At 49.6% G+C, this 27,372-nt stretch overlaps 1 protein-coding gene across 1 annotated transcript in view; it reads left to right on the forward strand.

Annotated features, from left to right (window-relative positions):
* Nucleotides 1–27,372, forward strand: part of LOC119962304 (dynein heavy chain 11, axonemal-like) — a 690,045-nt gene that overhangs the window by 336,685 nt on the left and 325,988 nt on the right. Inside the window, exons 30-33 of the mRNA XM_038790290.1 lie at nt 1,659–1,863; nt 5,777–5,942; nt 10,167–10,269; nt 18,897–19,136. Coding sequence (XP_038646218.1) covers nt 1,659–1,863; nt 5,777–5,942; nt 10,167–10,269; nt 18,897–19,136 — 714 coding nt within the window. The remainder of the gene's footprint in view (nt 1–1,658; nt 1,864–5,776; nt 5,943–10,166; nt 10,270–18,896; nt 19,137–27,372) is intronic.

Consider the following 27,372-nt stretch of genomic DNA (forward strand, 5'->3'; position numbering starts at 1 on the left):
TGAGATGCCGGACAGATCCACTCTCGGCGACTGGAATGACCCCGTCGCATAAATGTTCAGCGCCACTGTCACCTTGACGGCCACCGGGAGCGTGTGTCCTCCCCCATTCCCCTAAGGTGCCAGGTGTGCAATCATGTGGCAGATGTGTCAGACGGTCTCCCTGCTCATCGGCAGTCTCTTCCTGCAGGCCCTATCCGGGAGGTCCTCAAAGGGCATGTGCTCGCAGTGGCCGCATGGCCTCATCCGGCGCCTCCTTTGCACCATCGCCTCCTCCTCGCCCTGTTTCTCCTCCTCGGCCTATCGGGCGGGCAGCCCTCCAGCCTGAGCGGCTTCCACCTGCCCTCTACAGCCAGCTCCTTTGCTGCAGCCTCCATTTCCTCTCTGAGTTGCCCCCACCCACGGTGCCACAGGGCTGCATGTAGAGCAGCGGCCGCTGCCACGGTGGCCAACATCGCTGGTTGGTGACCGAATATGATAATCTGCAGGGGGCGAGAGGAAAACATGTTATCATGGCGAATACACCCGTGCCCAATGAGGTACCATGGGCTACATGGTTGCCGCCGCGTGCCCCATCTATGCATGTCCCTCACCCCCGCACTCCGGCTCCGTCAGTGCCCCAGGTCCTGGTGCCCGTCCTTGCTGCCAGGGCCACTATTTCATGGCACTGCCCTCACTGGGGGTTGCCGTTGGTGTGGCCCTGGTTGGTTCCCCGGTGGGTATCGCCGGTTGAGTGGGATGGCCGGAGAGGGGGACGGCACTCACCCATACGGCCATTTTCATGGCGTCCACCCAGGGGCCGAAGTGCGTGGCCAACAAGATGGCTGCCATAATGGTGTTCAGTAGGTGGGCACCGCCCAGTCTTGTCGGGGGCGGTGAGGCCCCGGAGAATCGGTCATCAGGACAGATAATGAGACTGCACTTCTGGGCCGCACGGCAGGCACCATGATTTCATCGAGTTTGGGGTCCGGAGAATTACAATTCAGCGCGAAACCAGTGTCAAGCACGATTTCGACGTCAGAGCCTATTCTCCAGCCGATCACGTAGCATCCAGCCCCTGATATACCATGACCTTTATTGTAGCATTCATTTTTTACGGTTCCTGCATCCATAAAGAACTCATAAAAGTACTGACTAATACTTTTTTTAAACTTCTGTTTTCAAAATTCTTCATGGAAATAATGTGAGAATTTGTGGTTGATAAATCAGTCTGCTAACACTCTCTTCTAAGTTTTTGGGTTCAAGGTGCATGGAAGACTGGATAACATAATCTAGGCTGACTACTCCATTTCAGTACTGAGGAAAGATGCGTTGTCTGAGGTGCCATCTTTCGTGTAAGATTTTAAACTGAAACAGTGCCTGTTTGTTCCAGGTGGATGTAAAAGATCCCACGCCACTATTTATAAAAAAGTAACAAACTTTCCTGCTATCCACAGCCAAAACCAGTCAAATGATTAGCTGATTATGGCTGTTTAGTTTGTTTATAAAGCAGTACTTTACAAAATAACTGTGGTGCTTTGCGACATTTTGAGGATATGAAAATGCAAGAGATTTCTTATTAAATATGAAATATACTCTGTTTCAAAAGCTATATTATTCTGCAGCAGTTTTTAGTAACGTCACTGCACCATTTCAAATGTATATTTTTCTTCTGTAAATAGGATGTGCTTGTCCATACTGAAGAAACTGTTGCTCTGAAATATTTCATTGATTTACTCGTGCAAAAGGGAAAGCCAGTGATGTTAGTTGGAAATGCGGGGGTAGGAAAGACCATTCTTGTATCAGAAGAAATTTCAAAGTTAACCGAGGATTATATTATAACTAAAGTTCCCTTCAACTACTACACCACATCTGCCATGCTCCAGAGTAAGTATAGAATCATAGAATTTTACAGCACAGAAGGAGACCATTCCATGGGCTGGTTTAGCTCACAAGGCTAAATCGCTGGCTTTTAAAGCAGACCAAGCAGGCCAGCAGCATGGTTCGATTCCCGTACCAGCCTCCCCGGATAGGCGCCGGAATGTGGCGACTAGGGGCTTTTCACAGTAACTTCATTGAAGCCTACTCGTGACAATAAGCGATTTTCATTTTTCATTCGGCCCATCGTGTCAGCACTGGCTCCCAAAAGAGCTACCCACCTAGTCCCATCCCCCAGCCCTCTCTCTGTAGCCCTCTGCGTTCTGCCTCCCATTTATTTTAAAGATGAAATGAAAATGAAATGAAAATCGCTTATTGTCACAAGTACCAGCCTCCCCCGGACATGCGCCGGAATGTGGCAACTAGGGGCTTTTCACAGTAACCTCATTGAAGCCTACTCGTGACAATAAGCGATTTTCATTTAATTTCATTTTAATTTCATTTCATTTCAGTAGGCTTCAAATGAAATTACTCTGAAAAGCCCCTAGTCGCCACATTCCGGCGTCTGTTCGGGAAGGCTGGTACGGGAATTGAACCGTGCTGCTGGCCTGCCTTGGTCTGCTTTAAAAGCCAGCTATTTAGCCCAGTGTGCTAAACCAGCCCCTTCAAATAGTTATAGTAACAAAAATACATTTCTAATTATTGATTTGAATTCTTTAATAGTGTTGACAGAGCACATAAGGCTAAGATCAATTATCGCTAGCCTTCCTATGAAATCTGAAATGAAATTGGCATGACTATCTGACTACTATTCACATCCCAGAGCAAGGCAAAGAGGCATGTGTAGCTTTCGAGATTTTGATATGCTTGATTTTATTGTAGCCATTGTACATGAATGGGCATCCATCTAACAGGTTAGTCAAAGTATTTTGAATGCATTAGTGAGACTGGTCACCTCATTGAATTTTTAAACTTTGTTGGCAGCAATTAGCAGCACGGTAGCATTGTGGTTGGCACAATTGCTTCACAGCTCCAGGGTCCCAGGTTCAATTCCTGGCTTGGGTCACTGTCTGTGCGGAGTCTGCATATTCTCCCCGTGTGTGCATGGGTTTCCTCCGGGTGCTCCTGTTTCCTCCCACAGTCCAAAGATGTGCAGGTTAGGTGGATTAGCCATGCTAAATTGTCCTTAGTGTCCAAAATTGCCCTTAGTGTTGTGTGGGGTTACTGGGTTATGGGTAGGGTGGTCTTTCCAAGAGCCCGTGCAGACTCGATGGGCTGAATGGCCTCCTTCTGCACTGTAAATTCTATGAATGTGTTCAATTCTTGATTGTCAGTTGCATTTGAGGCAAAAATGTGAGTCAGGCATGTGACTAGCTTTGGAACAAAGCTTCTTTGTAGTCCTTTTGATGGACAACTCTGGCCAAGGTGGTTCCCAATTATAGCGTTATATTGGCCTATATACCTCCTCACTCAGGCTTCACCCAGCAAAGGAGTTAGGAAAGTTTAATTATGTCACTTAACAACTAAAGAATCCCCATTTTCAAAATTGCAGCTTTGAAAAAAAGCTCGAAGGAACTAAATGTATTTGATTTTTAAGTATGTATGTTGAAGGATTTCAAAGCTTTTAAATTAATTTTTATAGCTTTCTGTTGACTATTGTTCATTTATCTGTTACAGTGGGCTAAACATCTGGCCTGTAATGCAGAACAAGGCCAGCAGCACGGTTCAATTCCCATACCGGCTTCCCCGAACAGGCGCCGGAATGTGGCGACTAGGGGCTTTTCACAGTAACTTCATTGAAGCCTACTTGTGACAATATTCAATATTCAGTCTGTCAGAAGGAAACTTATGTATCAAGTAATAATAATAATAATAACTTATACATACTACTTTCTTTGGCACACAGTCTTCTACATATTTGCTTGGTAATATGGTATTATCATAACTGTGATATTCAATTCACCAGCCAATAATGAGAGTTAACTTGCTTCCTTTCAGAACCATTGTCTATAACTTTTATAATAAAAATAATCACTTATTGTCACGAGTAGGCTTCAATGAAGTTACTGTGAAAAGCCCCTAGTCGCCACATTCCAGCGCCTGTTCGGGGAGGCTGGTACGGGTATTGAACCTGCGCTGCTGGCATTGTTCTGCATTACAAGCCAGCTGTTTACCCCACTGTGCTAAACCAGCCCCTTTCTTCTTGGTCAAAAATTCTCCGTTGATATTGTTTTGCAACAGATTGATTAATGATGGAAATTAATTATTTTATTGCAAAGAAATAGTGTACAAATTAGCATTGACTTCTCTTCTGCTTACAAGTTTGTCAAAATCTTCACCCCACACCACTGTCAATCAAGAGTCATTACCACATCATATCAATCACCGAGAAGGTTTGAAGCCGAGTGAGGTGACCAGTTTCAATTAATAGACAATAACCACTCCCTGACCATGAAAATTAGCTAGTGATTCGAAACAAACCTGTTGGACTTTAACCTGGTGTTGTAAGACTTCTTTACTGTGCTCACCCCAGTCCAACGCCGGCATCTCCACATCATGAATATCAATGACCTCAAGGATTACAAATGTCTCTGCATGAGCTACTAATATTAACACAGCAGTAGTTAGTTCCAGGTTTCAGAAAGCAACTATCAATAATTGTTCTTAACTCCGTCCACAGAATTACTATCAGTGAGGAATGCAAATTTTAATTCAAAAATACATTTTTGCCACAGTCATTTATCTTGCCGGGAGACCCTGCATCTCGCACGATGTTGCAAGAGGAATCCTGCCCTCAATGGGTGGGATCACTTTTTAACAAATCTGCATATTAGAGCGAGACAGTAAGCCTTACTCTAATGTGCAGATTCCCGAGGTACCTGAGGCTTTGGGTTTCAGTTCCCTCACCTCGGGCTCCTCAGGTGAGTGCTGTTTGGGTTCCCACAAATGGGTACCCAACGGAACAGCACTTGTGGGGGGGTCTCCATGGGGATTTGAGGCCCCCAGCTGCATGCCTTTGGGCAGGTTGGTTCCCTGGCACTGTTGGTGCCACCTGGGTACCCTAGCACTGCCACCCTGGCAGTGTCACCTGGGTGCTAGCCTGGAACTGCCCAGGTGCCACTTCCAGCTGGCAGGGGCACTGCCAGGGTACCAGGCATTGTTTGCACATGGGTGATTTGGCTGGAGTTGCCCACTGTGGGTGTTGGAGGGTGGGGTGGGGGACCCTTCCATGTTGGGTTTGGGCTAGGTGGAGGTTGGGATTCTTCTCGGGGCCTCAGAGATCAGGACACCATTTAAAAATGGCGTACCAATCCCTGTTCAGCGATTCGCGTTGAATAGCCATGTGTTTCTCAGCACTGCGAGTGCCGGGAAATACGCAGCTAAACGTGCACTCTGTTCCCTTTTGGGAAGATCGTGCCCAATGTCACAGATGTTAACTTCAGAGCAAAGGGGCCTGCATGGTTCAGGAATCAATATTTAACTCCTGCTTTGACATGTAGGAATATTGTGATTATGCTTGATGGTAACCAGTTCTTCTTTCACTTTAGCTCGGCTCCATTCCTCTCATTATGGCTGAAATGGAGGATAAATTTTATATAAACTACTCACTATCCAGAAGAAACCAACGTATAAGTATCAGCAGAGACAGGAATTCATATTCCATTTTTTTATTCATAGCTGATTGCATTACAACAATGCAACAACTATATGTATGATCGAAAAAGCCCAATGTAATTTTATAATTATTTAATTTCTACATCAGTCAGAAAATGGTTTCTCTTATCTCATTGCTGTTAAATGTACCTATAATTAAATTTGCTTTACTTATTTATAGTAAAACATATAATGCGTGTATATAAGTTCTCCAAGTTCAACAACCATATTGCAATTGTTGTGGTGCAACTGTTTCTTTTTATCACAGGAATTCTTGAGAAACCTTTAGAAAAAAAAGCTGGGAAAAATTATGCTCCTGTTGGCACAAAAAGGCTGATTTATTTTATTGATGATCTTAACATGCCTGAAGTAGATGCTTATGGTACTGTCCAACCACATACCCTCATTAGACAACATCTAGATTACAGTCATTGGTAAGTCTCCCCTGTTGAGCAAGATGCTTGAACTAAAAAAAAAGCACCCTAAAATAGCCAAACCAAGTTTTTCATTCACAGCATAAGATAAGATGTGCACACTGACCTTTTGGGTAAAGCAATGTGTTCATACCGATAGCATAGTTTCTGGTTTGAGCAGTTCAAGCATCGATTTATAATATAGCTTATTTTTAACCAAGCTTGTTGGATAATGGAGCTAATGTGCCTGGTGATACTACTATAATTGCATGGATTGACCTGTGGTGTCCTTTGTGCTGCTAAATTCAGGGTGAATGGTATAGTGTTCACAAAGACCACAAAATAGCTTGAACTTAAACTATAAATTTATTAACACTACGTACTCCTAAAGAATACACCGTTGATTATTAACATTTAAACTACACTTATCTACAGCTAGCTAACCTTTATACTGATATAAACTATGATCTGCTCTCACTCACACCATTTGTACTTCTGACTCTCTCTAGCTAACCCCTACACACACATTCCCACAAGGCTTAGCATCACATGGACTTGTAACTGTAGCTGCATCTAGTGGATACTTGAGACACTTCATTAACCCTTGCAGTTCTTACAGTTATGTTAATACCACATTACCAAGCAAATATGTAGAAGACTGTGTGCCAAAGAAAGTAGTATGTATGTTCCCCAACCCAAAACCATGGCTTAATCGGGAGAATGATTCCCCACTGAAGGCCAGGTCTGAAGCGGTCAAGTCAGGCGACCCTGACCTATACAAGAATTCCAGGTATCACCTCTGCAAAATCATCAGAGATGCCAAGAGATATATCAGACTGAGCTAGAATCACAGACTAACATCACGGACTCTCATTGGTTGTGGCAAGGCTGAAACAGCACAACAAAGGGAAGCGAGCAGGATCTCCGGCAGCAGCGTGCCCTCCCTGATGAACTCAATGTATTCTATGCTTGGTTCGAGCAGGAAACCATCAGACCGCTGTCAACTGCCCCAGCAGCCCTGGACGCATCCATCCCCACCGTCACAGCTTCCAAAGTCAGATCAGCCTTCTTGAAAGTGGACCATCGGAATGCGACGGGTCCTGACGAAGTCCCTGGTTGTGCACTCAGATCCTGTGTGGACCAGCTGGCAGATGTGCTTGCGGACATCTTCAACCACTCCCTACTCCATTCCGAAGTCCCCACCTGCTTCAAGAAGACTGCCATCATACCTGTGCTAAAGAAGAACCAGCCAATGCGCCTCAACGACTATCGTCCAGTGGCCTTGACATCGATTGTAATGAAATGCTTCGAGAGGTTGGTCAGGAGTTGGTCACATCAACACCATACTCCCAAAATGCCTTGATCCGCTGCAATTGGCATACCACCACAACCAGTCCACAGCTGACGCTATCTCCCAGGCCCTACACTCAGCGCGCTGCTGCCGGAGATTCTGCTCATTCCAGGAGCAACTCAACAACAAGTACTCCTGCATCAAACTCTTATTTATTGACTTCAACTCCGCTTTCAACACCATAATCCCAGCCAAGCTCATATCAAAGCTCCAAAACCTCGGACTTGGCTCCTCACACTGCAACTGGATCCTCGACATTCTGACCCACAGACCACAATCAGTAAGGATAAACAACGACGCCTCCTCCATGATAGTCCTCAATATCGGGGTCCTGCAAGGCTGCATACTTAGCCCTCTACTGTACTCCCTATACAAACATGACTGCGTGGCAAGATTTGGCTCCAACTCCATCTACATGTTTTCTGAGAACACGACCATAGTGGGTCGGATCTTGAGCAACAATGAGTCAGAATACGACAGGGAGATAGAGAACCTAGTGGAGTGGTGTAACAACAACAATTCTCCCTCAAATGTCAGCAAAACTAAAGAGCTGGTCATTGACTTCAGGAGGCAAAGTATCGTACACATCCCTGTCTACTTCAATGGGGCAGAGGTAGAGATGGTTGATAGCTTCAAATTCCTAGGTGTGCACATCACCAACAATCTGTCCTGGTCTACACACGTTGATGCTATGACCAAGAAAACACAACAGCGCCTATACTTTTTCAGGAAACTAAGGAAATTCGGCATGTCCACATTGACTCTTACTCATTTTTACAGATGCACCATAGAAAGCATCCTGTCTGACTGCATCACAGCCTGGTATGGCAACTGCTCGGTCCAAGACCAAAGCTACAGAGAGTTGTGAACACAGCTCAGTCCATCATCCAAACCCGCCTCCCATCTATTGTCTATACCTCCCGCTGCCTTGGGAAAGCGGGCAGCATAATCAAAGATGCCTCCCACCCAGCTTATTCACTCTTCGAACTTCTTCCATCGGGCAGGAGATACAAAAGTCAGAGCACACACAAACAGATTCAAAAACAGCTTTATCCCTGTTATTGCCAGACTCTTAAACAACCCTCATATGGACTAATTTTATCTCTTCACACATCTTCTCTACTGAGTAGTTCTACACTCCTGTGTGCTTCACCCGATGCTGGAGTCTATGTATTTACATTGTGTATTTTATGTTTGCCTTATGTATTTTCTTTTCATGTACAGAATGATCTGTCTGAACTGTACGCAGAACAATACTTTTCACTGTACTTCGCTACTGATAACTATAAAGCAGCACGAGAGCACACGTGGCTAGCACTATGGCTTCACAGCGCCAGGGTTCCAGGTTCGATTCCCCGCTGGGTCACTGTCTGTGCGGAGTCTGCACGTTCTTCCCGTGTCTGTGTGGGATTTCTCCGGGTGCTCCGGTTTCCTCCCACAGTCCAAAGATGTGCAGGTTAGGTGGATTGACCATGTTAAATTACTCTTAGTGTCCAAAAAGGTTAGGAGGGGTTATTGGGTTATGGGTATAGGGTGGAAGTGAGGGCTTAAGTGCGTCGGTGCGGACTCGATGGGCTGAATGGCCTCCTTCTTCACTGTAAATTCTATGATCTAAAAATAACTTAAAACAAAAAACCCCAAGATATGGCTATTACTTCATGTGTAGTTCGGGTTCCTTCATGTATGAGTGCAGCATGGTAGCATAGTGGCTGGCACAGTTGCTTCATAGCTGTAAATTCTATGCTAAGTACAGGCGGGTTCAGCTAGCTGAAAGCATGAGTTACAGAATTCCTTTAAAGTTAGTGATGAAGCATAAAGATGAGGTTGGTATAAAGAGACTTGGTCCACTCGACAGATGGTGGCAGGAATATTCCAGAGCCGCTTTGAGAAGGTTTGGATTTGAGGCAGGTTTTGTGGTCAGCCTGGAGTCTTGTTTTGGTGTTACCAAGCTGGATGTTAAACAGCGGGCTGCCTGGGAATCCAGGAATGTAATATTAAAACCTTCCAAAGACCAGAGTCTTGGATCAGATAATTGTTGAGTCACCTTCAGGGTAATATCCATTTCAATGCTTCTGGTCAAAATCTATTGTTCACCTTGGGAGATAGATGGTGGTAATTAGTGCATCTGCAGGTATAACAAGTTTTGATGGCTCTCTGTCGCAACTCCAGGCTGGAGAGAAACACCATCTGCTGTTCCCTTGTTTTGTTGATTGTAATGGGTCCACACAATGATAGGTTTGAGATTCCACAAGAGACGAGGTTGAGCTTTGCCCTGTAATTACTGTTGGAATTTCCGGAACTGTGCCAACTTTCAAATCATGTGACCTGTAGCCGCCATGTCTTTGGTCCAGCAAAGTCAATTTTTTAATAAGCAGAAAGTAATGTTCAGTTTAAACAGATTTTAATCTCTTTCATGTCTGATGGACATGACAGTGGGCACTAATACAAAGAATTGACATCAAGAGATTAGCTCATTTTTAGATCCAGAATTTGCTTTTGCTAAACACTATTAAACTAAACTATCAATTGTTATTTGCAAAGTGATCTTACCATATGGTGTGCTGTGTTGTGACTGAAAATAATGAACCACCTCTGTGCACAGCTGTATTACTGACTCTCTGTTTTTAAAACAATTGAACAAAGCTTGTCAGAAATGAGTTTTTAACAGCTGTTTTCCAATTGGTCAATTTCCGTAGAGTGTAGAATTCATGCTAAATGTTACCAGAAGGTTTGATGAATCTGTCATGTTAACTGCAAGACGTTGGAAAAAAACTGGATACTAAATACAAAATAAAGAACACTAAAAGCAAAGTAATAAACATTTAAGAGGAAAACGTAGGAAAAATCTTCTTTAAAATGTAAAAAATTGATTGACTCATTGTTTTCATTATTAGGTATGACAGACAAAAGTTATCTCTGAAAGAGATTCATAATTGCCAATACATCACTTGTATGAATCCTGCTGTTGGGAGTTTTTCTATAAATATGCGTCTTCAGGTAGGAACATTTTTGTTTTCAAGAATACTTCTGCTCTTATCAGTACATTAACAAAAGAGTGAGGACAAGAGATGGTGGGTGGGATTCTCCGTCGGCTGTTGCCAGAATCGGGAAATACGACTGGGCGAAGAATCGGACTTGATGCCAAAATCGCGGCGGGTGCTAGTTTCACAGTAAGTCGCAATTTTTTGGTGCCTCGACAGCGGCGTCAATGCGTTCCACTCCGCACTTATGGTAACCACCCTTGGCATATCGTTACGCGCCGGACCCTGTATTGTCCGGGGCCTCTGTGATGCTCCTCCACTGGGGCAAATTCTCGATAGTGAGATCCACTTGTGCTTTTGAAAATTTGTGAAACAGGTGCCGTGGCTGCTGAGGGAGAGAGAGGGAGTACAGAAATTGTTCAGCATCGCCATAGTTTGCTAATAGTCATGCTTCTGGCAGGGGGCTTCTGCCAGGGCGAGAGGATTAGCGGGGAGTGGTCAGGAGGTGGGCTGTAGGGTCAGAGTGGGCAGGTTCAGAGCACCATTGCCACGGACTGCAAGGATCCCATGCAGCTGCGCAAGCCGCTGACTGCCTACTGTGAACTTAGACCACAGGTTGTATGGGTGTCCCCCTCAGGGCACCACCCTAGGTGCTCTCTGGCCCCAGCCAACCCATCTGCGGGATGGGCGTGCTTCAGCACAACCAGTGCCAACTTGTTGGCTGTGATGGGTGTGTGTGGGGAATGTAATGTGTATGTGCGTCTGCAGCTTGTCAGCCTCCCAAGTGTCAATCACAGACCCGGCGAATCCTGCACCGTTTCTCATTGGAATCGATTGTTTTCCACGTGGCGCAGGTGTTAGCCCCTTAACAGTCGCTCAATTGGTCCAAGTGCAGCACCAGTTTTGTATTGTTGAAGTCCACGAATCCTGCCCCAGCATTAACACTTAGGGTGTGACTCTCTGGAAAGATGCTCTGGAAAGATTTCTCAGTGTTGTAGCGAGCGGGAATTGCTGCACGCTTCCGGCGCTCGGTCCACTTAATGATGCCTCACGGGCTTCTCGCCACAAATGAAGGCGCTTCAGCCGACTCGTCGCACCACACTCGCCAGCCACCTGCAAACAAGGTCGAGCAGCACTTACTCAGCCAATCCCAGCCAGCTCGCAACATTGGCATCAGAGGACCGGCCCCAAGATTCGGGAATGCAGATCTGGGAAAGCCGCTAGACTCAGTGGAGGCCAGGAGAGATGACCTATTCCCCTGAGGGTCCCGGAGGGTCAGCCATAGGGCAGCCAATGCTACCTGGGACCAGATGGCGGCAGCTGTGAGTGCCGGAAGTGTGACCAGGAGGACTGGCCTCTAGTGCCTGAAAAATGTCAATGACCTCTACTGGGCAGCACAAGTAAGTAGACACCGATGACCCCCACCCCACCTCCCATGCGAGCATCCACCCTCAACTCCCCATGCAACCCCCAAACCTCCCTCCAACCCCTCCCCCTCAACTCCCTCAGAACCCCAGATTCACACCCCCTCTCCCGCCCTTCTGAACTGTAAATTCTATGATCTATGAACTATCAGTGCTCGCCTTCTTTCCAGGTGGTAAGCACTTCGCCCTATGCTTCATCATTCCCATCAATGCCTACAAGTTTAATTGTCTGTTAACTGTGTTGGTTATGCTTTAAAGTGGAGTTGTGATAGCTTATACTGAGTTTTGTGGTGCTATCTCAATAGGTAAGATAGATCACTGGATTGTCCTCTATCTGCAAAGAAAGAATATGGCACATCATGCATACTTAGGGCTGGATTTTACTCTCTTTCACTGATGTGTCTGTTGGTGAGGGGTAGCACGTAAAATCTAGCAAGTGACCTTTCTGCCACCTGTCCATGACGTGTCTAAAGTTTTACAGGAGGTGGTGATTGTGGGGCGGGGGGTGATTAGGGGAGTGCCAAGTGGCCTGCCTGTTCTTGGGTTGATTGAGGCTCCTATTTTACCCATGGCACGAGGAGGCCCATGCCATGTAGGAAGAATTGGTAGCTTTACTAACATAAACTTCGGTCAGTAAAGATGTGGGGGCCCTGTGACCATTGGGAGCAGTCCTATTTAATTCTTCCCTCCTGCCCTCTTTAATTCTTCCCTTTGATCTCTTGAATCCTCTAATGTGGGACTTCCTCCAGAGAGAGTCACACCTTATGGCAATAAATGGAGCTCCCAGCATTAAATTGCCGCAGGAAGTCATCAAGTTTGTGGGTAGATCCCCACCTGATTTTTTTAGTCAGGGAGGCAGGTACTAAAGAGCGCCATAAAATCCAGTGCCTATTTAAGAAGGGAGGGAGGCAAAAGACGGGAAATTATAGGCCGGTTAGCCTGACTTCTGTCATTGGTAAGATTTTAGAATCCATTATTAAAGATGAGATTGCGGAGTTCTTGGAAGTGCATGATAAAATAGGACTGAGTCAGAACGGCTTCGTCAAGGGGAGGTCATGTCTGACAAATCTGTTAGAGTTCTTTGCGGAAGTAACAAGGAAGTTAGACAAAGGTGAACCAGTGGACGTGATTTATTTAGATTTCCAGAAGGCCTTTGACAAGGTGCCGCATAGGAGACTGTGAAATAAATTAAGAGGCAATGGTGTTCAGGGTAAGATCCTGGCATGGATAGAGGATTGGCTGACTGGCAGAAGGCAGAGAGTGGGGATAAAGGGGTCTTTTTCAGGATGGCAGTGGTATGCCTCAGGGTTCGGTGCTGGGACAACAACTTTTCACAATATATATTAATGATCTGGAGGAAGGAACTGAAAGCACAATTGCTACATTTGCAGATGATACAAAGATCTGTAGAGGGGCAGGTAGTATTGAGGAAGCAGGCGGGCTTCAGAAGGACTTGGACAGGCTAGGAGAGTGGGCAAAGAAGTGGTAGAATGAATACAATGTGGAAAAGTGTGAGGTTATGCACTTTAGAAGGAAAAATGGAGACACAGACTATTTACTGAATGGGAAGATGCTTAGGAAATCAGAAGCACAAAGGGACTTGGGAGTCCTTGTTCACGATTCTCTTAAGGTTAAGGTGCAGGTTCAGTCAGCAGTTAGGAAGGCAAATGCAAATTAGCATTCATGTCGAGACGGCTAGAATACAAGACCAAGGATGTACTTCTGAGACCATAGAAGGCTCTGGTCATACCCCGTTTGGAGTATTGTGAGCAGTTTTTGGCTCCGTATCTAAGGAAGAATGTGCTAGCCTTGGAAAGGGTCCAGAGGAGGTTCACAAGAATGATCCTTGGAATGAAAAATGAAGAGCTTGTCGTATGAGGAACGATTGAGGATTCCGAGTCTGTACTCATTGGAATTTAGAAGGATGAGGGGAGGTCTTATTGAAACTTACAGGATACTGCGTGGCCTGGATAGAGTGGACGTGGAGAGAATGTTTCTACTTGTAGGAAAAACGAGAAGCAAAGGACACACTCTCAGACTAAAGGGACGATCCTTTAAAACAGAGATGAGGAGGAATTTCATCAGCCAGATGGTGGTGAACCTGTGGAACTCTTCGTCGCAGAAGGCTGTGGAGGCCAAATCACTGAGTGTCTTTAAAACATGATAGTTTGTATCATCAGCAAATTTGTATGTATGACTTTCTATGCCATCATCCAAGTCATTAATGGGACTTCTGGTTGCGGCTATGCGGAGCTAAGCCGCACGTTCGGCAACTCACGCCAGGAATGGACTTTTGGGCTCATTTAAGGGCCCCCAGCGGTACTTGCTCGACGGTTCCCGACGTGGGAAGGTGTCTGCAGCGGATCCCCAGTGGTCTATTGTCTTGACCAGGAGCGGGGCCAGCAAAATAGCGGTGGCAGCGCCTAAGAAAAAGCGGGGGAAGAGAACCAAGATGGCGGCCGGCGGAAGCCTTGAGGAATGGAGGCAGTGGGCGCAGGTGCAGCAGGAGACTCTCCAGTGATGTTTTCAGGAGCTAAAGGTGGAGCTGGTAGACTCGCTGAAGGCTAATACGGACAAGCTGCTGGCGACGCAGACAGCTCAGGGGGTGGAGATCCGGGAGCTCCGACAACAAGCCTCCGAAAGAGAGGATGAGGCTGTGGCACTCGCGGTAAAGGTGGAGACGCACGAGGCGCTCCACAAGAAGTAGCAGGAGCGGTTCGAGGAGATGGAGAACCGGTCGAGGCGGAAAAATGTGCGGATCCTGGGCCTCACGGAGGGGCTGGAAGGGTCAGACCTCGGGGCCTATGTGGTCGTTTTGTTGAACTCGCTGATGGGAGCTGGGTCCTTCCAGGAGCCCCTGGAGCTGGAGGGGGCCCACAGAATACTGGCCAGGAGGCCCAAACCGAATGAGCCACCACGGGCGGTGCTTGTGCGGTTCCACCGGTTCGTTGACCGAGAGTGCGTGCTTAGGTGGGCCAAGAAGGAGCGGAGCAGCAAGTGGGAGAACACGGTAGTGCGGATCTACCAGGACTGGAGTGCGGAGGTTGCCAAGCGGAGGGCCGGGTACAACCGGACGAAGGTGGTGCTCCACAGAAAGAGTGTGAAGTTTGGCATGTTACAGCCGGCACGTCTGTGGGTCACCTACAAGGACCGGCACTTTTATTTTGAGTCCCCGGAGGAGGCGTGGGCCTTTGTGCGGGCCGAGAAGCTGGACTCTGACTGAGGGTCGGGGTTTGTAAAGAACTGTGTTAACTTTTGGTGGGAAGGGTCTCTGTTTTATGCTATTTCATGCTGTTTTAAGCTGGTTGTGTGTTGTTTCTAGGGTGACTGGGGTGCAGTCTTTTTTTGCGGGGGCGGGGTCGGGCAGAGGGAAAGCGCGGGCTTTTCTTCTGCTTCCTGCGCTGAGGGTGGATGGGGGCGGGGTCAGAGCTGAGAAGCGCGGGCTTTTTTCCTGTGCAAGAGCGGGAGGGGAGGAGGAGGGTCTGCTGATGGGTCTGGGGGAGGAGGAGTAGCCCCACGTTGGGAGGGGTCGGAAGTGTAGCGGGAGCTGCCGGGGTCAGCAGAAGTTAGCTGTCTCACGGGAGTGCTAAGGAGGGAGTAACGCAGCTGGGAGGGGTCCTAGCCTGGGGCGGGGGGTGCTGCTGAAATAGCCAGGAAGGAGCTGGAGTCTGCAGGGGGGGCCGAGGTGGGGGTTTGCCGCCGTGGGGAACGGGCCGAGCGAGGGACACTGGCCTGGGGCGGGCAGGGGACGGGTTATGGCTAGTCGGCAGGGGAGGGAGGGCAGGGAGCCCTCTGATCCAGCTGATAACTTGGAATGTGAGGGGGCTGAATAGGGCGGTCAAACGGGCCCGGGTGTTTACGCACCTGAAGGGGCTGAAGGCGGACGTGGTTATGCTCCAGGAGACGCACCTGAAGGTGGCAGACCAGGTTAGACTGAGGAAGGGCTGGGTAGGCCAGGTGTTTCATTCGGGGCTGGATGCAAAACATCGGGGTGTGGCAATTCTGGTGGGAAAAAGGGTGTCGTTTGAGGCATCAAAGGTGGTGGCTGACAGTGGAGGGAGGTATGTGATGGTGAGCGGCAAGTTGCAAGGGGAGCGGGTGATGCTGGTGAATGTCTATGCCCCAAATTGGGACGATGCGGGTTTTATGCGGCGCATGTTGGGCCACATTCTGGATCTAGAGACGGGGGGCTTGATACTGGGGGGGGACTTTAACACAGTGCTGGATCCCCCATTGGATCGATCCATGTCCAGGACGGGCAGGAGGCCCGCGGCGGCTAAGGTGTTGAGGGGGTTTATGGACCAGATGGGAGGGGTGGATCCGTGGAGGTTCGTGAGGCCGAGGGCCAGGGAGTATTAATTTTTTTCCCACGTGCATAAAGCATATTCCTGGATCGATTTTTTTGTCCTGAGCAGGGGGCTGATTTCGAGGGTGGAGGATGCTGAGTATTCGGCCATAGTCATTTCGGACCACGCCCCGCACTGGGTAGACCTTGGGCAGGGGGAGGAGAGGGACCAGCGCCCGCTCTGGCGCCTGGAGGTGGGACTGATGGCGGATGTGAAGGTGGGCGGGCGGGTTCGGGGGTGTATCAAGAGGTACTTAGAGGCCAATGATAATGGGGAGGTCCGGGTGGGGACGGTTTGGGAGGCATTGAAGCGGTGATTAGAGGGGAGTTGATTTCCATCCGAGCCCATAGAGAGAGGGGAAAGCAAAGAGAGAGGGAGAGGTTGGTGGGGGAGATGGTGAGGGTGGACAGGAGATACGCGGAGGCTCCGGAGGAGGAACTGTTGAGGGAGCGACATAACCTTCAAGCCAGGTTCGAATTGCTGACCACCGGAAAGGCGGAAGCTCAGTGGAGGAAGGCACAGGGAGCGGTGTACGAATATGGGGAGAAGGCGAGTAGGATGTTGGCGCATCAGCTTCGTAAGCGTGACGCGGCCAGGGAGATTGGTGGAGTGACGGATAGGGGAGGCAATGTGGTGCGAACAGGGGTGGACATTAATGGGGTCTTCAGGGACTTTTATGGGGAACTGTACCGGTCCGAGCCCCCGGTGGAGGGGCGGGGGGAATGGGGCGCTTTTTGGACAGGCTGAGATTTCCGAAGGTGGAGGAGGGACAGGTGGAGGGGCTGGGGTCGCCGATTGAGCTGGAGGAGCTGGTCAAAGGGATAGGTAGCATGCAGTCGGGGAAGGCGCCGGGGCCGGATGGGTTTCCGGTCGAATTTTACAAAATGTATGCAGACCTGCTGGGCCCCCTGTTGGTTAGGGCCTTAAACGAGGCAAGGGAGGGGGGGGGGGGGGGGGGGGGGGGGGGGCTTTGCCCCCGACTATGTCACGGACGCTGATTTCCTTGATCCTTAAACGGGACAAGGACCCCCTGCAGTGTGGATCATATAGGCCGATCTCGTTGTTAAATGTGGATGCCAAGCTGTTGGCGAAGATCTTGGCCACAAGGATAGAGGACTGTGTGCCGGGGGTCATTCATGAGGACCAGACAGGGTTTGTAAAGGGAAGGCAGCTGAACACCAATATACGTAGACTTCTGAATGTTAGAATGATGCCGGCGGTAGAAGGGGAGGCGGAGATAGTGGTAGCATTAGACGCGGAGAAGGCCTTTGATAGGGTTGAGTGGGGGTACTTGTGGGAGGTGCTGGAAAGGTTTGGGTTCGGGGAGGGGATTGTCAGTTGGGTGAGGCTGTTATATGAGGCCCCGATGGCGAGTGTAGCCACGAATAGGAGGAGATCGGAGTACTTTTGGTTGTACCGGGGGACGAGACAGGGGTGTCCCCTGTCCCCCTTGCTCTTTGCGTTGGCAATTGAGCCCCTGGCCATGGCGTTGAGGGAGTCGAGGAATTGGAGGGGTCTGGTGCGGGGTGGGGAGGAGCACCGAGTGTCATTATACGCAGATGACTTGTTGCTATATGTGGCGGACCCAGTGGGGGGAATGCTGGAGGTGATGAAGATCCTTAGGGAATTTGGGGGCTTTTCTGGGTACAAGCTCAACCTGGGTACGAGTGAGCTGTTCGTCGTGCACCCGGGGGATCAAGAGGAGGGGATTTGTAGGCTCCCACTGAAAAGGGCAGGGAGGAGCTTTCGGTACCTGGGAGTCCAGGTGGCTAGGAGCTGGGGGGCCCTTCACAAACTTAACCTCACTAGGCTGGTGGAGCAAATGGAGGAGGAGTTTAAAAGATGGGAGATGTTGCCGCTGTCGCTGGCGGGCAGGGTGCAGTCCATCAAGATGACGGTGCTCCCGAGGTTTTTGTTCCTGTTCCAGTGCCTCCCCAGCCTTATCCCGAAGGCCTTTTTTAGGAGGGTCAACAGGAGTATTATGGGATTTGTATGGGCGCATGGGACTCCGAGGGTGAGAAGAGTGTTTTTGGAGCGGGGCAGGGATAGGGGGGGGGCTGGCGTTGCCCAACGTCTGTGGGTACTATTGGGCTGCCAACGCAGCGATGGTGCGTAAGTGGGTAATGGACGGGGCAGGGGCAGCATGGAAGAGGATGGAGATGGCGTCCTGCGTGGACACGATCTTGGAGGTGCTGGTAGCGGCGCCGTTGCCGCTCCCTCCAACGAGGTATACCATGAGCCCGGTGGTGGCGGCTACCCTCAAATTCTGGGGGCAATGGAGACGGCATAGGGGGCAGGTGGGGGGCTCGATGGAGTCCCCGATACGGGGGAACCACCAGTTTGTTCCAGGGAGCATCGATGGTGGGTTTCTTGGCTGGCATAGGGTAGGTATTAGGAGGTTGAGGGACCTGTTTGTGGATGGGAGGTTTGCGAGCCTGGGCGAGTTAGAGGGGAAGTTTGGGCTCCCCCCGGGAACATGTTTAGGTACATGCAAGTTAGGGCATTTGCCAGGCGGCAGGTGGCGGGTTTCCCTCTGCTGCCCCCACGTCGGGTACGGGACAGGGTGCTCTCGGGGGTGTGTGTGGGGGAATGGATCGTTTAAGTGCGGCTGCGGCGTATGAGCCTCATGTGCGACAATCACGGATCCCATGAATCCGGTGCCGTTTTGCTTGGAACCGGTTGTGTTCTGCAATGGTGCTAGCCTATTTAGAGTTGCTGAATTGGTGCACCTGTTGCGCCGTTTTTGCTGTTGTTAATCACCACTGTTTCCACGCCGGCGTCAGCACTTAGTCTCAAAATCGGAGAATCTAGCCCAGGATGTTTCATGTGGCTGTTAATCTTGGCTTTTTATTTGTTCTTTTTGTGTTTTGCAGAGACATTTCTGTGTTTTTGCTGTTAATTTCCCTGGTACAGATGCATTGACTACAATATACAGCAACATTCTTAATGCTCATTTTCAAGAACGCAGTTTCAGTTACAGCGTGATGAAATTTGTTAATACTGTCATTCAGGCTGCTATCTCTCTTCATCAGAAAATGACTCAGAACTTCCTGCCGACAGCAATAAGGTTCCATTACATATTTAACCTACGAGATTTGTCCAAAATTTTCCAGGTACATTTACTTGTTGAATTCTCATTACTTGTTCATGAAACTGAATGTGACTAGATTTTGTAATAGTGTTCTTAAAAGTAAATCTCTCTAACACAAATATTAGAAAGCTAATTTATTCCACAGGTTATGATTTCATTTGACTTTCTTAATACATTTCACATTTCCACTGGATATGTTCTAATGTTAGCATTTACTCTTTGTAAATTAGAAATACAATTTTACTAATGAAAATGCATGATTATTGTCTTAGTACTCAGGTTACTGGTTAGGTCCTGAAAAGTGCCCACATTTCAAAAGTACTTAGTTGGCTTGAAAGTTCTGTAAAAGTTGACTCATCAGGTGGTCATGAAAAGCACTATATAAATGCAAGTCTTGAGAGTCACATGATGTAAGCACAGGAGCAGCTGCATTTTCTCGAGCTGAGACTCTGCTTGTAGAAAACACAGATAATAGGAACGGGAGGAGGCCATTCGGCCCTCTGAGCCTGCTCCACCATTCATTATGATCATGGATGATCATCTAACTAAAATAGCCTGAAACTGCCATGCGCCCCCCGTTCCCCCCCCCCCCCCCCACCCGTATTCTTTGATCCCCTTCACCCAAATGTATCTAGCTCCTTGAAAACAAACAGGACGTGATTCTCCGGAAAGATTACTAAGTGTGGCAGCGTGCGGGAACTGCCGGAGATTCGCAGCGCTTGGCCCAGTGAGGCCAGCAATGCTATTCAGCATTAATTGGTCCACTTAACGAGACCCCATAGGCTTCTTGCCGCAAATTAAGGCTCGCCAGCTGTTTCGTCGGGACTTCGCTCTCCAGCCCCCCCCCCCCCACTAACAAGTTCAAGCAGCACTTAAACAGCACTTGCACAGCCAACCCCAATCAGCTCGCTGCCATGGCGCCCAGAGACCGACCTCAAGATTCAGCGATGCAGACCTGGCGAGGCACCTAGATGCGGTCGAGGCCAGGAGGGATGTCCTGTTTCCCCGAGGGTCATGGAGGGTGAGCCACAGGGCAGCCAGTGTAGCCTGGGACGAGGTGGCGGCGGTGGCAGTAAACTGAGGGAATGCGACCTGAAGGACTGTCCTCCAGTGCCTTAAGAAGGTCAATGACCTACACCAACCGGGCAGCACAGGGGAGTTGACACCAATGCCCCCGGTCAGGTGGATGTACCTTTAAGAAATGGGTGTTTATCAAATAGCTGCAGTCATGTCAGTGTGTGGGGGACCTGGGCTGTCTGTCTTTCACTTTCTTTTTTGAGCTGGCAGTTGCATGTGTTTTTGGTTTCGTTTCCAGAGGTGGATAGCTGCATTCAAAGCAAGCAGCTGTATAATGAGGGTGGTCAGGATTGGTAGTTGATAAATTGTTTACTGTGTGTTTATAAAATGTTAATTGGATTCATAGAATAAACGTAGTTTTGTTTTAAACATACTTTAGCTCTCTGTTGCACCACACTTGTAAAGTGGGCCCTTGTGCTCCCCATAACCAAAATATATTTAACGTTGTGGGTCAGGTGAACTCCATGATATACTCTGGGGTTCTCTAAACCCCGGCACATAATACCCCCCACTCCCGGGACCTTTCCACCCCCACACGAGCATCCACCCCCTCCCCCACTCTCCATACGGCCCCATCTTCACTTCACCCCCCTCTCTCCCTTCAGCCCCCCTACCCTTCCTTCACACCCCCCCCCCCACCCCACCACTGTGAACCACACATGTGACTAATGATGTTCTCTCAATGTCTCCGCAGGAGAAGCTCTTGCACAATCGCCAGGAGAGGGCCCAGACTGGGGGAGGCAGTCCAGGCTTATGAATCCTCACCACCTTCGAGGAACTGGCCTTGGAGGGGCTGGCCAAAGACCGAGCAGTCACCAATGCAGACGTTGGTGGAAGCCGCAGAGGTGAGGATCCACCGGGCCCCATCTGGAAGACCTGTCAGACATGAGTTGTTAATGCCATGCTGACTGACCCATCCCTCCCACTGAGCATTCCATTCTTCTGGAGGTCCTCCTGCTGACGGCGCCAGCCCATCCCGGGTGCCCCCTCTCCAGTTTCCCAGGAGAACACCCTGGAGGAATGCACTGAGGAAGACCATGATCTATGCGTCACAGCTGTCGTCCCCACCCTCCGCCAGCACATATACATGCACTTTGGTGGGCACTGTTAGTGGACAAGCTTCTGGGGCACAATCTGGTGAGCACCACACAGCTGCTGATGCACATCAGGTGGAGGCAGAAACCCCAAGGCAAGAAGCAGTAGGAGGTCTGCTGGATCCCAGGGCACAGCTGTGTCCCAGCCTGATGTTGAGCCTCTGCTACAGGGTTACCCAAGTCCATAGCCAATTGGAGGTGTCCCAGACATTACGGGCGCAGGAAATATTGGCGGCAATGCATGGCACCGAGGCCAACATTACTAGGGTGGTGACGACAGTGGAGAGCCTGGTGCACAACATTGGCACCATTAGTGAAGGTGTCACCTTGCAGTCGATGATGGCCATGGCTGAGGGTCTTGGCAGATTGTCCGACTCGCTGGGGGATGTCACCAGGCTGACCTTGATGAGGTGCCTGCTGGACATGTCCCGCTCTGAGATGGAAATGGCCGAGGCACTGCGGAACTTGTCCCAGTCACTGAGGAGCATCTCCGAGGGTGTTGACGCCTAGGTGCAGATATCGATGAGCCAGGGGCTCGAACCAGCTGCCCCTCTGTCCCAAGGTGAACCCCAGGGCCCGATGGACACCAAGCGGGAAGAGAAGACGCTGGGTCCCAACCTGTTGGGCTTGGTCCATGTCAAAGCTGATATAGTTTTCCGCGCCATGCAAGCAGGGCATCCATGACCTGTCCGATAGACCTGTGGGTTGTGGCCTACGAGATGCCACCCAGGTCCCTGCTTGAACCCTGCAATGAACGCAAGGCGTAAAGGTTCAGGGCTGCGGTGACCTTGACAGCCACCAGGAGAGGGTGTTCTTCTCCTCCACGTGGTGCCAAGTACACGAGGATGTGGCACAGGTGCCGCACCATTTCCTTGATGAAGGTGGAACCTCCTGCAGCACGTGCTATCCGTCATCTATTCAAATGACCAGCAACGTCTGTCTACCCTGGGCCATCGCGGGCGTCCGCCCCAGGCCTACGCCTCTGTCCCCCCCCCCCCCCCGGTCCCTCCCTGGCCAAATGGCCATCCGGGTCCGCAGGGTGTGGGTGAGGTCTGGCACATGGTCTGCTGTCTCCAGCATCTGGCTGCCCGGCCTAGCAGCAGCACCACTAGGGCAAGTTCTGAGAGATACCGTTCAATATCTGTAGGGAATTGGGAGAGGGTGTTAGACTGACAAACAGTGGTGGCTCCCAACCTGGGACCCTCCATTCCCCCATTTCTTCCCACCACCCCACCCAGAACACTATGCCCATGCGCTCCCAGCTGCAGCGGGCGCTCCCCTCACCGGACCCCAAACCCTTTACCCCAGACACCCCTGGGCCAGGCGCTGGTCCCCTCCCCGTTGCACTCACCCACCCTTCGGCCGTGGACTGTGAGGGGTGAGGGAATGATGAGGAAAGTGGGGTGGTACCATCGGGAGAGTTGTCCCATCCCCTGGGTGTCGGATGTTGGTTGCTGCATATGTGATGTTGCCTCCTGCAGTGTCCAGGCATTGCGGTCTCGAGCGAGAGCATAACGAGGCCGGAGAATCGCTCCCAAAGTGTTTTGGCCTCACTGCTTTCAGTGGCAGCTAATTCCATAGGCCGATCACTCTCTGGGTGAAGAATTATCTCCTCATCTCAGCCCTAAATGTTCAACCCTCAGACTGTGACACCTGGATTTGGACACCCCCCTCTATCGAGAACATCCTTCTTGCGTCTACCCTGTCTAGTTCTGCTAGAATTTTATAGTTTTCTATGTGACCCTCCTCATTCTTCTGAACTCCAGTGAATACAATCGCAACTGACTCAAGCTCTCCTCTTACGTCAGTCCTGCCATCCCATGAATTGGTCTGGTAAACCTCTGCATTTCCTCTACAGCAAGAACATCCTTCCTCAGATAATGGGAACAAAACTGCACACAATATTCCAGGCGTGGCCTCACCAAGGCCCCGTATAATTGCTGTATCGTTTTATCCTTTATTTTATCCTGGTGTATATATCATAGTTGTCTTTTTTTAGATCTATGTTTTGCATTAATTATGTCCCTGGATGATCGGTTGGCAGCGGCCCCCCCGGCGATGGGCCGAGCGGCCGCCCATTTTTGGCCAGTCCCGCCGGCGTGGGTTACGTATGGTCCCACATGGCAGGACCTGGCAGGGGGGGGGGGGGGGTGCCGATCAGGGCCCACCGATCTGCGGGTGGGCCTGTTCCATGGGGGCACTTCTTCGTTCCGCGCCAGCCTCTGTAAGGTTCCGCCATGGCTGACGCAGAGCAGGGAGCCCCCCGCGCATGCACCAAAATAGGATGGCCAGTCTGCGCATGCGTGGAATCACACGGGTGGTTCCGCGCATTCGTGAGATCACGACTGCCGTTCCGCGCATGCGAACTCGCGCAGTCCCTTCGGCGCTGGCTGGAGTGGCGCCAACCCCTCCGTCGTCCACCTAGCCCCCTAGATAGGTGAGAATTTCTCACCTTGGGGTTCCGTTGACGCCGGAGTCATTGGCGGCAGTTTTTACACCGGTGTGGCGACTTAGATCCCAGAAGGGAGAGTCCTGGCCAATGTATTCGATAGAACACTTTCGCAAAGGCCCACCTTCGATTTGTTGAGATCCTGCTGCATGGTGTATTCTTTATCCTTCACCAGTTCAGGAATTAGAGGCTGTTCTCTGGCAGGAGGTGGGAGGCGAATTCCCGATTGAGTTTGAAAATTGCATGCCATGCTTTAATAATCTTGATCTGGAGACTGGATTTATCAGGTTCGATGGAGCACTGTGTATACAGTTTTCAAGGCCGATGGTGGGTTAGGCCCCTCGTCAACTACTAGCCCTATATTATCCTGTTCTCTATTGTTTTTGTGAGAGCTCCTTGATGCCATAGTCAAATGCTCCCTTGATGTCAAGGGCAGTCACTCTCACCTCATCTGGTATTCAACTCTTTTGTCCATGTTTGGACCAAGGCTGAATGACCCTGGTGGAACCCAAACTGAGCATCCGTGAGCAAGCTATTGCTCAGTAAGTGCCGTTTGATAGCACGGTTGATGATGGTAGGGCAGAAATTGGCTGGGTTAGATTTGTCCTGTTTGTTGTGCACAGGACACACCTGGGCAATTTTCCACATTGCCAGGTGGATGTCATTGTTGTAGCTGTACTGGAACAGCTTGGCTAGGGGTGCGGCAAGTTTTGGAGCACAAGTCTTCAGTACTATTGCCGGAATATTGTCATGGTCCATAACCTTTGCGGTAGCCAGTGCTTTCAGCCATTTCTTGATGCCACCTGGAGTGAAACCTATTGGCTGAATCAAATCAGGAGTTGAGAAAACTCAACGAGGCACAACAGCAGGCAGAAAAGGTATGCAAAGAAATTGCTACCCTGAAAGACTCCTTGAAGAATTAAAGTGTAGCCATGGAAAAATACCAGTGGATAGCAGTCCTTGAACAACATCTCTCTGATTTGGATCAACGACCCTCTTCCCTGTGCATCATAGAAGAAGGAAAGAGGTTTCTGGAACAGCCTTACCAGAGAGTGGTCACTTCACATCATGAGAGGCAAACAAGGAGGGGTGTCGGGATTGCAGGAAAGTTTGTCAAAAGGAAAGGAGACAATAGGTCCAGGAAACCCAGGACTCCTTGGAGCTGTCTAACAGGTATGAAATTTTAGATGCCTATGAAGTAAACAACACGACTAAATCAGGCATAGATGACTCAAGAGAAAACCACAGTACAATGTTGCCTGCGGCTACTCTGAGAAAATAGAGGGAGGCTGATAGACAGATTAGAAAGGTGGTAATAGTGGGTGACTCAATAATTCGAGGGATAGACAGTCTAGTTTGCAGCCGAGATCGTGAGTCCCATATGGTCTATTGCCTCCCGGATGCAAGGGTTTGGGACATAACGGATTGGCTGGACGAACTTCTGGAAAGGGAGGGTGAACAACCAGAGGTTGTCACTCATGCGGGAACCAACAACATGGGGAGGGAAGTTTTGAGGTCTTGCAGGACCGGTTTCAGGAGTTAGGGAGTAGGTTGAAATGTAGGACCCCCTAGGTAGTAATCTCAGAAATACTACCTGTGCCACGAGCTTCACCATTTAGGCAAAGGAAAATCAGGGAGGTAAATGTGTGGCTTGAGGTGTCGAAATGAAGAGTTTAGATTTTTGGGTCATTGGATCAGTTTTGGGAAAGGAGAAAGCTGTTTAGAAGAGATGGGCTTCAACTGAGCCGAAATGGAACCAATCTCCTGGCGGAGAAAGTAAATAGTGTAGTGAGGGTGCATTTAATCTTGTAAGGCAAGTGGGTTGGTTGACTAATGGGCCTAGTTTTAGAAGTACCTGTAAGGGGAAAAGAGACAAAATGGGGAAAAGGAAGTGAGAGAAGGCTTGTGTGTTGACAGTGAACAAAGAAATAGTTGCCTCCCAAAGGGCAAAGAGCAGAGCAGATTAAGCGGCGACCTTATTGAGGTGTTCAAAATTCTGAACAATTTTGACAGGGTAAAGATGGATATTCTGTTTTCATTAGTTGGGATGTCAGTGACAAGGGGGTCACAATTTCAAGATGGTCAGCAAGAGACCTTGGAGTGAGGTGAAGAGAAACTTATTTATTCTGAGAGTTGGTGGGGTTTGGAATGCGCTGCCTGGGTGATTGGTGGAAGTGGATTCCATAGGAGGTTTCAAAAGAGAGCTGGATATATGTTTGAAAGTGATAAATTTATAGGGCTACGTAGATAGGGCTGGGGAATGGGACTAGCCAGGTTGTTCTTTTGTGAGCCGGTGCAGACACAATGGGCCAAATGGCTGTCGTGTTAGATACACTGGTATAACACTGGCTGCAACTGGATGCAGCTTAGATCAGGTTTATTGAACTAATAGCACAGTTAGCACAGTTCTCTGTGAGTTCGACTCTCTGCTAACTTAAGTGTGGTTACTCTGTCTGACTGAACCAGACTAGCTCTTAGCCACGTGGTGTAGGTGTGAGATTGTAACAACACCTTTGACTGATTCTCTAGATGTTCATCAGTGGAAAGAGGCGGAGTGTGAGTGCCTCGTGTCTTTTATAGTCAGATCCCACCCCTGAGTGTCCTGCCTGCTTATTGGTCATGTCCTGTTCTCTGTGTCCATTAGGTGCTTGTCTGTGCCTGCCATATATCATTGTGCGTGTGTCTGCAATCATGACAATGGCCTCCTCCTGTGCTGTAAATCACAAACAATAACAAGCTTTCAAAGCTATTTGAAAATAAAACAGCAAACAAATGTTTGGCTAAGATTGTGAAACAAATGGAAATGAGGGTCCCATTTGTGAAATGTTTACATCCAACAAGAACGATGTGGATATCACAGAAAAAGAAAATTCGAGTCCACTCTAGGAATGAACAGAGTGCACGTTCCCTGCAGAAGAAATGGGGCAAATCCATGGGGCGGGATTCTCCAATCGGCGACGCCGAAATCGCATTCGGCGATTGGCCAGAGAATCTCTGTTTACGCCGGAATCGGGGGCGGCACTGTTTTCGAGATGCTCTGCCCACACAAAAAAGCATGTATCCATGGAGTACGCTGCACGCCGTATAGACGGCCTCAGGACGCCACCTGAGGTCCTCTCCGATGCTCCCCCCCCCCCCCCCCGCCCCCCCGGCCGATAGGCCAAGTCCCCGACAGCGTCACACTGGTCAGGACTTCATGTGGTGGCTGGGGACTGAGTCCAGCGGCGTCACAGTCGGGGGATGACCATTCACCTGGAAGGAGGGCCTTCATCGGGGGCTGGGGGGACTGGTGGAGGGTGCCGAGTGGGGTGTTACAGGGGGGAACTATCTGGCAGGCCGGGTCCGCGCGCAGCTGGCGCCATGTTGCACGGTGCGGCCGCCGCCATGCGCATATGCAGCCACGGACCCGGCCATTCTCCGGTCATATCCGCAGGCAAAACCGGGGGCTTTACGCTGTGTGCCTGCTAGCCCCCCACCGGGCGGAAGATTGGTGTGGGGGTGGCACTGACTTTCTGGTTGTCAGACCAGACGGATCCTACGGACATAGCCGCAGTATCGAAGAATCCAGCCCATGGTGTTTGCAAAAAACAGGTAGATTGTTGACAAGGAGAAATATAACTCGAAGGAGTACAAAAAGC

Source organism: Scyliorhinus canicula, chromosome 2 (genome assembly GCF_902713615.1).
Source record: "Scyliorhinus canicula chromosome 2, sScyCan1.1, whole genome shotgun sequence".
Lineage (NCBI taxonomy): Eukaryota > Metazoa > Chordata > Chondrichthyes > Carcharhiniformes > Scyliorhinidae > Scyliorhinus > Scyliorhinus canicula.